Source organism: Ambystoma mexicanum, chromosome 9 (assembly GCF_040938575.1).
Source record: "Ambystoma mexicanum isolate Mex_15411 chromosome 9, UKY_AmexF1_1, whole genome shotgun sequence".
NCBI lineage: Eukaryota > Metazoa > Chordata > Amphibia > Caudata > Ambystomatidae > Ambystoma > Ambystoma mexicanum.
In genome coordinates, this window is record NC_090931.1 from 310,697,541 (window position 1) to 310,709,967 (window position 12,427).

Consider the following 12,427-nt stretch of genomic DNA (forward strand, 5'->3'; position numbering starts at 1 on the left):
GTTCAGAGGCCAGGCCCACTCGGAGAGAGGCAAGGCGATATGTCCCAAAAAGTGTCTCAGTGGAAATGCGCTTCGAGTCTTTATCGCAAAATTGTTATGGAAAGATTGGACCAGTTCAGAACAACACGTTAAAGAATGCTTGGAGGCGACCCAATGGAAAGGCGAGGATTAAGACACCTCACTCGATCCGGCAGAAAGGGAAGCCAGGCGGACACGGTACCTTGTTTGTGGAGAGACAGCTCCGGCGGGGGCAGTTGTTCCTGGTGGTGGATGCACGTCGGGTCTTTGCCAAGAGTAGAGATGATCTCGTCGTCGAAAAAAAGTGAAGTCTGGTGCACCACCAGGGAAGAGACGAGCCGCGGAGTGCTTCGTCACAAGGCACCACCTTTTGGTCGCGGTAAAGGGGTAGTGGCTATCCGGTTGCCGATGTGCTCTGCACGGGCAATTCGACCACTGCGTCCTGGAGCGAAGAAAAAGCAAAGGGGACTGGTTGTTCCCACCAGTCAAGGGAAGAGACTCTCCGGCAGGGAGATCTCCTCTGTCGTCGGGAAGTGGTGAGTCGGTTCCGCAGGTCTCCACCGGAGGTGTCGTCGTTGCAGGTCGGCTCAGCTTTACCCTCGTCGGATTCTTAGGTCCTGTGGCGACTTCTGAAGATCCAGTCCCAAAAGCCCTGCTTTTATGCAGAAAACCCCCATTCATTCAGCCTAGCTGTCAATCAAAACACGCTAAGTGGTGAGCGGGGTGGCTCACCACTTGGGCCAATCACACCAGAGTGCGACTGGAGTTGGCAAGGCAACTCAGTCCAGGGTGCCTAAACCCCCTCCCACACCCCTGTGGTAACCCAGACAGAATGGCACAACTTTGGAGGGTCTCTGTACAGAAGCCCACCAAAAGTGGAACAAAGGGCTCAACCTTTGGTTTAGGAGTCACAGAGACGAACACAGACGCCATTTTAAAAACCGAGTTCTGGCAGAAAATACCATCCGATAGACTTATTTAAGATAAGTAAACCGGTGGTATGTTAGAGATTAACGAGGAAAAGTATCAATCTCCAACAATCGGAAGAATCCCATAGGGTTATATTCGGGGTCGAACATAATAAGTAGTTTCCACTGCCACCAGCCAAAACTCGACGAGGGGGGACGGGACAGTGCCCCCTCGAATAACAGACCCAGGAGTAATCGAATTACCCCTACTAGTACGTCCACAATAGGATGGTCTGTACTAGTTCTGTTAGTAAATTTAGGTCTAGTAAAGCCAATGGTGACTTTACATGCCCGGGGAGACAGTAGTCAGTCCCCGGGTATGGAGTCTATGATGGAGGTCCGCTAGGACGCCCCAGAGCTACGGCACGGAGGGTGCAGTGTAACACACATAGCAACACATATGAGACCCTATGGAGTAAAAGACCCCATAGCCCATAGAACACATTGGCATTCAAAGGAATTACACACATTTATGTCCAAGAGTGGGAGAAAAAGAGCCTCACTCTTGGCAGGATGGAAAAAACAAACTCCAGAAATCCAGCAAAGCTGCTGGGGGACTCACTAGGTTAGGAAATTCAGCCCTAACAGAGAATTCTCCCTAACAAACTGGACGAGTGGGAAGTGAATAGAATCTTCAGCTTGATCGAAAACTGGATGTTGAATAATTATCTGGCGTTGAATAGGGCCAAGACTGAGTTAATGATTGTAGGTTCACCACACTGATGGAAGGTTTTAAATCATGCCTATAGCTCTTTCACGCTGGGGGACGATATTATATGCCCACTCCCAAAAACGAAAATAATGGGCGTTACCCTTGACCAGTCTCTTAATATGAAAGCACACGTATCCTCGGTCGTGTCTTCATCAGTATATTATGTCAAACTATTGTCACACTTGAGGCCCCTTATTTCTCAGAAAAGCACCCAAACTATAGCAAGAGCGATAATAGGGGCCAAACTACACTACTGTTGCAGCCCATCATTAGGTATTGGACCTACAGAAACTACAACAGGTTCACAATTGGGCAGTGAGAGTTGTAGTGGGGCTTACCAGGCATGAACATGTCTCTGCTGCCAGGAGGGGGCTTCATTGGCTTCCAGTGGAGGCAAGAATTAAATTTGGAACACTGGTTATCACATTTGAATGTAGATTGCAAATGATGCCTCCATATCTTCAGTGGCATATCAATGATAAAGTAAACACCAGAGCATTAAGATCCTGGGCTCAGAATCTTTTGGAGCAACTTAGACCTAAGACCTCTAAAATGAAAACGGGCTTTTGCTTTCAAAGCCCCCATACTGTGGAACTTACTTCCAGACTACCTGTGTGAACCAAAAATTCTGGCCGTCTTGAAGAAAGAACTTAAAACCTTTCTCTTCTCATAAGCAGGATCTCGGGGTAGCACTGTCGACAAATTTTATTGCCAGTAGCTTGTTCACTGTGACCATCCTAGATAGGATTGTTTTAGGTTGGTACTGGTGCCCTCTTCTTTGTTTTTATGTCTTGTATCTTTTTGTTAGCACCTTTATGCCTATGGGCCCATAGTTTGCGCTTTATAAATGTAATGTAATGTAATACAAAGTGATTTTCAGCCAGTGCAGACCTGAGCACGGACAAACAAAACATTACCGCAGTCAGCTGCATAACCCCACAAGCTGTGCGCGGGGAATGGTTTTACACATGCACATTGTTTCTTGTAGCTGCTTCTGACTGGTCCGTGCTTGCAGGGGCCGATTGGTATACTGAACCCAGCAAAAGGACTGTTCGTCATTTTGATCGCTACATTTTCATGCTCCTGTTACCACCGTGTCTCTGCACAGCAGCACACAAGACTCTTGCTCAACATCTCTTCCATGAAACACTCCTGAGCACTCCCCTTTTGAGCTTGCGAAGGGAAGTTGCGACCATCTCTGTGCGTTTCAGTAATTGAACTATAGGGGTACGTTTTATTGTTCAGGGCTGTAGATTCCTGTTCTAATGTGGTTCTCGCTACACTTACCTGCTAGTCTCAGAAACTGGCCTATGTTAGACATGAAGCTTTTTGCAGCAGCACTAGTGTTGCAGGTGCCCCCGCAGACCCAGGTCAAGGGGTGCCCTTGATGCTGGCCAGCTGCACTGTGTGGGGCTGCAGGGCCTTGCCTTACCAGTAAACCCACGATCCAGACCTTTGTCGTGTTCTTGTTGTTTGTCTACAAATGTTGTCAGCATACTGAGCATGCCACTGTGAAAGAGGAATGAAGCCTGAATTCCCAGCAGTGATGGGAAGAGGGTCACCATGAAGAAGCCCTGCCCAAGAGAAGAATGCTAGATCAGCCATGTTATAGCTTCCTGCAAGTGATCTACAGTGACCATAGTGGCATAGATTGCAGATCCACCTTCATTAAAGTGATTGTGGCCGCAATGGCATAAATTGTGGGTGCAGCTTCATGAAAGTGATTTACAGTGATATGATAGGTTATTTAGATAGCGCCTATACACAATGTGTGTCAAAGCGCTTCAAGGCAAGGGAGGGAACAAGGGAAAATACAATGACATTCTTACAGGCCATGACCAGTAAGGATGTGAAACTATTGTACTCGGCCTGACGACATTTCAGATAGTTTAAGAGCTAAGACATGAGATAAGGAAGGGAGGGGGGAGTGGGAAGGAAATGGAAACAGACAGGCGACTACCGTACTAGTCCCGATGACATTTCTGGTAGAGCCGGAGAAAACAAAAGGTGAGGGAGAGGGGTGCAGAAAGGGAGGGGAGGAAAAAAACAAGCGACTATCGTACAAGGCCTGACAACATTTCAGATAGGGCTGGAGAGGGGTGGGGGAGGAAAAAAAAATCAAGGGCAGGAGACAGGCGAGGTTGCTATCATACTAGGTCCAGGGACAATTCTGATAGAGTAAGTGCATAGAAGAAAGTAAGGGGAGGAGGAGAGGAGATAGGAAAAGGAAGAAGAGTAGGCAGTCAAAAAGACTGGCGAACCAAGAGGGGAGAACAAATACAACTGCAGAAGTCAGTAGTAACACATAATGTTGCAAGCCTGGATACAAGATGAAGATGGGAACAGCATGATTCAGGGCCACCATGAGAAAGGGTGACACAACGTGAATCAATGAAGTCCATAAAAGTCAAATCCAGCATTGGCCACAAGACAGTGATGGTGAAACCAGAATGCACCAGGACAGACTCCTGGAGCGGGCAAGGGGGAGCAGGGTAGAAGAATCAAGCAAAACAGACAGCACCTGTGTGCGAGAAGGGAGGGGGGGCACAAGGGAACAACACAGGGGGACCAGAGGGATGTGCATGGCCAGTGGGGACAGAGGGAGTAAACACATGTTGGTGCATGCTTACCTGCTGTCTGAGCAGGGCTTCGGCCCTGGATCCTCCTGGTCTGAACACGTCCAAACAGAAATTGCCCAGAAAGTGAGCATATTAGCATTGATTGTAGGAAAGCTACATGTAATTGACTTAAAATGACAATACAGACATAAGTTGTGGCCAAGGGCGTTATGAACATGTTCAGTATTGCTACATTGTACTGTTGGAACTATGGCATCTACGAGATGATTTCATGTGTTACCCTAAAGTACCAATTGTATGTCCCCCCTACCCCCATTTTCCCAAATACAGTACTCTAAAATGCACCAATTCAATACATTATTTTAAGCATTTTCTTGGGAGGAGAACCCCCACCACCCTCTTACATTAGCTTAGGTCTCCCCGGCCCTGTGGTTGCTCGCACCAATTTGAGGGAGTTGTTTGCGGGAGAGATTACCACCAAAAATATTCACTTGACGTCACAGACCTTAAATCGTGTACAATGGTACTAGCCTCTCAGGAGCTGCACACTACACTAGCCACCAAAAGCTGCTGCTGGAGTGAACATTGTAAGCAATTGTACAGGCAGCGTATAGTAGCAGCTGGTAAATTCGAGAAGGTTTGATTAAAAAAAATGTATATCTTTAATTTAGTGCAGCACGCCCCTGCTGCAACATGATCATCATGTGCATTATGTATGCATGATCGCCCGGGAGCATTGTGAGGACTGTGCATCTGAGGAGCTTTGAGGGGGGGCAAGCAGGTGCGCAGCAGGGTTCACAGTGGGTCCCTCCATATTTTATGTTATGCCACTGTGCAAAAGGTTACAAAAGTGAAATAGTTGAAGTGAAATGCATGTTTCGATCTGATGACCACCACTGCTCCACTAAAGTCTGGCGACCTGTGTCTTTCAGGGACAAGTGGGCCATAGGTGTGAGTCAAACATAGGAGCTTAGGAGGGTTGACTAATGGGTCAGTCCTAGGAGACGGATTGTATACCCTTAGAAAAGGGAAAGGCAACCCCCTTTGAAAAAGTAAACTCCTTTTATTATTGGGACTACTGGCTTCAGGGGTTACAACAGTGGGGAGAGAATCTCAGGTATTTTCCCCACCACCCAATCGCTGGTACATTGCACATTGCTTTCATTCCCACTAAGTCAATGGTCAACAACCTGTGCCTCTCCAGATGATTTGAACTATGATTCCAAAAATCTTACACCATTTACTAGAAGTATGGCCGAAGGGAGGCCAAAACAACTAGACAGCGAAAGGTTGCAGACCCCTGCCCTTCATTAAGTGGTGGCTATTATGACTAGCGTTCCTTTTCCTCTGGTCACAAGAAGTGTTTTGAGTGACATGGTACGTCTTCGAAGGTTGATGATGAGTAGGGGAGCCTAACGGATGCTCTGTTTACATACTGCAAGCTGCCTATCACAAAGAGGATGGTGGCTCCTGGTGCCCATCGCCATCCCAGCCCCATCATCCAGTCTAAAATAGGTGACTTCATCACAGAAACTAATCTCGGGATGATGTGATGTGCCCCTCCCCGTACCCTTCTTACTGGAAACAGAGTGGCTGTTGTAAGGGTGCAGAAGGAGGAGACTGACCCCAACTTTCCCTATTTTCTACGAGGGGTTGCCCTACCTCAACCAAAAACACTAAGGAGTCTGTCAGGATGTCCAGGAGAATAGGAAGTCCACAGTCCTGTTTCAGAAACCGATTTCCTTCCCTTACACTTATAACTAAACAAAAAGGATTGGTGCACAAGAATGGCTCCCTTTTTCTGGGGAGCATAATATGGTACAAAAGGTCTGGGGGGGGCTATTTCCTGAGGGAATTACTCCATTCCTATTGTCACAATCCCTTTCAAAGTCTCAACACACAGTTCCAGATTGAAAGTCTCAGATAACCTATCAAAAAAGGTTCCAATTCAAAACTACCAGTTTTCCTTACTGCCCATCACTGTTCTTCACCATGGGTGTCCTGGGGATTGCCTCCCTTCTCCAGGTACCTTGTTTCTATTCCCAGGAGGTATGTCTTCCTTCCCAAGTACAGTTCACAACATCAAGGGAATACCTCCCTTCCCCTGGCTTTATTCAAGTGTCTTTCTTTACTCAGTTTCCTGAAATGCCAGGGGGAATGACTCCCTTCCTGTGGTCTATTTCAGGCTTCTCACAATGTTCACAACGCCAGGGGGAATGGCTCCCTTCCTCTGGCCTTTCTCAAGCTTCTCACAATACCAGGGGAATGACTATTACCCTGGCCTTTCTCAAAGACTCTGTTTGCAATGAGCTTCTCCAGTGGCTCGGGTAGGCAGATCTGGTACACTTCCCTGCCAGTTCAACGCACCAGGGGGAATGACTCCCATCCCGTGCCCTTTCTCAGGTTTCTCAAAATGTTCACAACGCGAGGGGGAATGACTCCCATTCCCTGGTCTTTCTCATGCTTCTCTGCCGATTGAATAACTGTTTCACTACCCTGCCAGGTACTGCTATTGTCCATATACTTGTTATACTTTATCTTCTGTAATTTGGGGTCCCAGACCCTCACTTCAGGTGCAATTATTAGTTTAAAGTCTCTTTCCCAAGCTCCGCTTTCAGCTTGGTTCTCTGGGTATGTCCAACTTTTAGTACATAGCCCCAGGACCTTCTTCTGTCCCTACAAGCTAGCCCCAGCATGGCCCAACCTCTGGCGAGCTTCCGTTCAGACTCCAGCCGGTTCCAGGACTCGATGTTGTCCGTCCAAAACTCTCTCAGAAATAATTTCTGCTCCTGCTAGGCCATCTCCGTAGGTTCTGCTCCCTGCTGCCGCTGCCTACCTTTCCGACAGACTGCATGGGCCCTCTTCTTCCGTCGGTATCTGCAAACTGCTTCCAGTCGGGAGAAGGGTCTTTCTCCTCAGACCCTTTTCGGAGGCTTCACCATCTCGCTTCATGTCTGTGTTTCCTGGGCTTCCCTTCACCGCACCGTCAACCTGCTTGCGGCTCCTCAAGGAAGGCGGAATGCAATTTTCAGTCCTTCTTCCCTTTTTATGTTCCACTTGCTCACATATTGTCCATTGACTAGAATGCTGGTTTTGGTTCTGTGGAGCGCTATTCATTATTCTGCGCCTCTTCTTTGTCTTGGTCCTGATGTTATCATTCTCAACTTGGTTATTTGATTTCTTCTTCGTCCCAGTCTTCACATATGCGAATGTTAAAGGACATTTGTACCGTGCACTATCACCACCGGAGTGGTCCCCTGGCGCTGTGGCGGCTATGAAAAAGTGGAGGATGGGGGTGAGTTGGTGGAAACAAGCTGGAAAAGTGCAAGAGAGCAGTGATGTGTTTTTCGACGCCTCATCCTGGTGATGCCGTTGGTTGGGCTTGGGGTGTTTTACGGTCAGTAGTCGTGTGCTGTTGTGCGAGCCTATGTGTGGTTTGTTTTGTTGTTGTAGTGTAGTGAAGTTTGTGCGGATTGGTTTGTTGTAGGCTTGTGGTTGTGTTTGGTTAGAGTTTGAGAGGTGTATGCAGAAGGTGAAAGTGTTAGTGGATTGGTTAATTGGCATTGCTGTCTGGAAGCAAGGTGCTACATTTCTGTATTCTTCCCAGGTTGGGTGCGCAAGCATCTCTGTGTCTCCGTCCAGATCTGGGGCCGTCCGACACTCACAGTCTCTTTCTCACATGGCATCCACTCACATTCATAACCTTGCCCAAGTTCGGTCTCAGCCACCTACGTGACACCCGTCTGTATGCGGGGCAGGTAGGCGTTTGACCGTCCCTTCAAATCTGGGCCAGAGAGCATTGCCAATCCAGTCGTTGCGTAGCATTGGTCAGCCAAGGCTACTCCATCCATATGTGGCGGCTGGTCGGCATTCATCTTATTCAGTTGCTTGTGCAGGCTACCGGTCCCAGCCCCTTCAAAACATGGACAAATGCGCTTGCAATTACGTCCAGGGGCGGCACCTGCCTTCATTCACAACTCCATCCGGTCAATGCCCATGCTAATGTCCACAACTTAGTTAAGGTGTGGCAAGTGCTAACATTCACACAATTCTATACGAGAATGATACCTGATAGCAATTATGGAGCGGGTGAGGTTGTTGCTTGGAGTTGGCTAGGGATGCTGATTCTGTCCTCATGTGTGACTAGTATCCTATTCGACTTAGCATCGTCTCTCTTGTTGTAGTAAGAGTTTCTTTAGTCTGTTCTGGATGTTGTCAGTATCATCCTAAATTTGTCATCCATTTCTTTGCGTTTCCCGTTCGGTCGTTTTGCTTTTTTAGTTTGAATCTGTGATGTTGAAGAGCCAGGTCTTTAGTAACTTTCTGAATTGTAGGTGGTCTTTGGTGATTCTTATTTCTTTCAGGATTTTGTTCCAAGTTTTTGCAGCTAGGTGGGAGAAGGAGGAGCCCCAAAGTTTTTTCTTAAGGTATGGTTTTTTTCCAGGCAGATTTCATTGCATGATCTGAGGAGTCTCGTTGGCTTATAGATGGTTACTTTGTTTTGTAGGAATTCAGCTCCTTGTCCGCAGATTGCCCTGTGTGTTATGCACATTGTTTTGAAGGTGTTGCGACGGTTGACTAGGAGCCAATGCAGTGTTTTTAGGGCTGTAGTGATGTGGTCTCTTCTGGATAGTTTGAGCAGCAGTCTGGCTGCTCATATAACTCACATAGGTAGTTCCTCGTCTCAGTACTTTTTAAGGAGGTTGAGTTATCTACCCTACACAAGTACATGGAAGTGTGGGGTAGTATGGTACCTTGAACAGGGTAGGAGGAGGATGGAGGCTGAGGTATAGCCTGGACATACTACGTTCTCCGCGAACAGTCGTCCCCACCCACTGAGTGCCAGCCCCAGGTGGACTATCGTGTAGCTGCCTCACCTCCCTGGCCTCATGGGAAGGGGCTCCACCTAGGGGAGAAGGGACATCCAAAGATTTGTCACACTGTATAGAACTAATCAGTGAAGACTATTTATCACAGATCTAGCCCTTGAATGACTGATAACTGTCATGCAGCTAAGCATGTCAGGTCTGGACCAGACTATGTTTACGTGATGCTCTGTTTTTGGTTTGGGCTATTATCAGTTTTATTTTAACTTTTGTGTACGGAACATTCCGTAGTTTATTTAGACTTAACCTTACATCTTTCAGAAGGAGAGTTTACCAGTCCATCATGGTGGAGATGGAATTGAAAGCTTATTGGTGGAAAGGTGCTCTTCAAGGTTTCACAGGCATTCTAAACTGCCTTTCATTGTCCCTATTCATGCAGGAAGGTCCTCTGTAGGTAAAGCTCCAGTTTAGGCCCAATTCAGAAACTAATCTCAGTAAGATTCAACTACATTTAGGTGGGACAGTTCAGCAATTTAAGAGATTAAGAAGACCAGCACCCTATTGGGAAATTATTCCACCCAGCTCTCCGAGGAGGAAAGCAGGTACAGCTTTCATTTCACGAAGAGGGAGGAGGTTTGAATGGACATAAGACTATATGAACAAATGTAACATTGTTTCCTCATTTTCTGCATCCATTTCAAATGAAGAAGGGAATATGTTGTTTATTATTTTCACCACTTCCCCTTTCCCATGGGGATGTTTTGACTTCAGGTGTGTTCATTTCCAGTTGTTGATCAGATATCGTCAGGGGTCTGTGGGGTTCAGGGGGTCCTGCAGACAAGAAAATTCAGGACCGGACATGCAGAGTTGTTAACTCTTGGACTGCCTGCAGTTTTGGGAAAATGCAACTATAGACCATGTAACATGTCAGGTTGTTATAGACTCCCAATCAATCAATCTGATGAATGTCAGCAGAACATTTTTTTTTGTAGCAGGCTGTTAACAACATTGAGAAGTAGTTTGCAGTCTTGCAATTTTGTGCATGCTTTCCCAATATTGGACAAGCCAAGAAAATCAGGACCTTGCAGGACACCAGAAAACCAAATTCCAAACTCTCAAAACAAGTCAACATCCATACTATGCAGAGCCAATGTTCTGTGCAGTCCCAAATAAACAAAATATAGCAGTGTATCCTGTGCCATCAGAGCAAAACATTGAAAGGCTTCCACCTCAAAGCTATACTCATCAAATTGAAGGCAGGCTTCTGGATCTTCCGGATTCTGGCTGCCCCTTCTACTACAGAATGTTAAACTCTACTTCTCCTAGCAGCATCGTTTAACAAACGGCATGACGACACCTCAAAAATATGAAGCCTGTTTCAAAATAGCTAAAATACATTTCTAAACGCTTCTCAAGATACATGAATGTACATGGAGGAAATATACCTTCTCCCACATCTGCTTTTCTTCTAGCTGCATGAGCATGTCTAAGATGTAGGTCATGTGGGCAGGACCATTGAGCTCCAGGATTTCTTCATTCACTCCCAAACCATCAGGCCATTCAGCTAACACAGAGGCAAGGACATGCCTTGCGTAAAGGACAGCAGTGGCCTCATTCACACGATACAGGTAATCTCGTACTGCTTTTTTGCTTCTGGAATCCAGTTCTTTGTGCAGGAGTACTGAACTCTTAGTGCGACGCTGCTTAGCATAGCTAAGCTGGAGATCACTTTCGGTATTTGTGATCAGTTTCTGAGTTACCACATTGTTTTCTTCTGTCGCTTTGTCACAGCGCACTGCCTTTGACTGCAAAAGAAAATAGTTTTGAGAACATGCTTTAAATGATTTAAAACAAATGATTATTTAATGCAAAGTTATATTTATATAAACCATTTCCAAAAAATGAAAATATGTAATAAGCAATCCTTGTTGCAATTATATCAAATTAAGATAAACCTACACAAAGCACAGATCACAAACTAGAAGTCAGTAACCTACTAAACCAAGACAAGATTCCTGCACATATTTCTTCTTGCAGTTAACTATTGGCTGTGAAACCACTAGAGTTCTAATGACATCTTCCTCGCAGAACCAAACGGCATAACCTTAGACAATATGAAACTATGCTCAGTTTCTCTATATGCAAAAACTGAGTGCAGTAAAATAAACAGACTTCTAAATCTGCACAGTGAATATTAATCGTCTGTAAAAGAAAAAATAGAACCATAGTACAAGACACTTTTCTTACAATAGTCAAAAATCAGTTGTTTACAACATTGTTCCTATGCAGTTGTAGTTTTGATGCCTGACCACTAGCTCTTCCTAATGAAAAATGGAAGTAGTGCAATGGAAGCCCATATTTAGAAGCAAATGTGATCTTAACATTAGAAAGTAGAATGGTCATGTTTCTCAAATAACTTTCGGCTGATGGAATTTCATTGGTTTAAAATCAAAAGTGTGTTGTTCCATTGCTGTCCTTTCATTGTAGGTGTACCAGATGCAAAAATAGAAACCACAGAAACAAAAACAGATAGAAAAAGGAAGTTTATTGCTAGAACTCTGGCACTGGCCTCTTGTTGGAGCCCCTCATTACCGTCCAAACACTATGGCATGCTGACTGTGGCACCTCAGCTCATTTCATTTTACCAGCCGAACCTGCTGGGTTTGGATAGTTTGACATGGTGGCAGCTGTCTGGGAACTCACTCAGTGTGATGGCTTGGTGTGTTAGCCACAGCAGCAAAGACCGGATGAGTAGAACTAGTTACTTACCAACTGTTAACATTCTTTCGACTGGATGTTCCTCCAAAGTATTCCCACATTTCCATCCAGTCGAAAGAACGTTACCAGTTGGTAAGTAACTAGTTCTTCGAATTAATTGTTCCCTCCAATGTATTCCACATCTTTGACAGACTCCCAAAGCAGTATCAGTGAATGGAGGAGGGAAAATAATTTAGAATCCCCAATCAGATGGCAGAATAAAGCACTGCTTTACCTAAGGCCATATCCTGACCATGGTGTGTATCCAGGGAGTAATGCTTGACAAAGGTGTGGATGGAAGACCACGTTGCTGTGTCACAAATATTCGTAACAGGAAGTCCCCACTGCAGAGCTGTGGATGTAGCCACGCCCCTAGTGGAGTGGGCTCTCAACCCCTCCGGAGGGTCCTTTCCCACCAATCTGTAACATTCAGTAATGGTGAGGATAATCTGAACATGGTCTGTTTAGTAACAGCCTTGCCCATTCGGTGTCCAGTGTATCCCACAAAAAGCAGGTCGTCCACTCTGACCCTGGACATCCTAGAGATATAAAAGCTCAAAGCTCTCC

General features: G+C 45.9%; 1 protein-coding gene across 3 annotated transcripts in view; it reads right to left on the reverse strand.

Annotated features, from left to right (window-relative positions):
- Window positions 1-12,427, reverse strand: part of ZZEF1 (zinc finger ZZ-type and EF-hand domain containing 1) — a 3,309,810-nt gene that overhangs the window by 303,560 nt on the left and 2,993,823 nt on the right. For all 3 annotated transcript variants that reach the window (XM_069614719.1, XM_069614718.1, XM_069614717.1), the window contains exon 48: window positions 10,549-10,908. In XM_069614719.1, coding sequence (XP_069470820.1) covers window positions 10,549-10,908 — 360 coding nt within the window. The remainder of the gene's footprint in view (window positions 1-10,548; window positions 10,909-12,427) is intronic.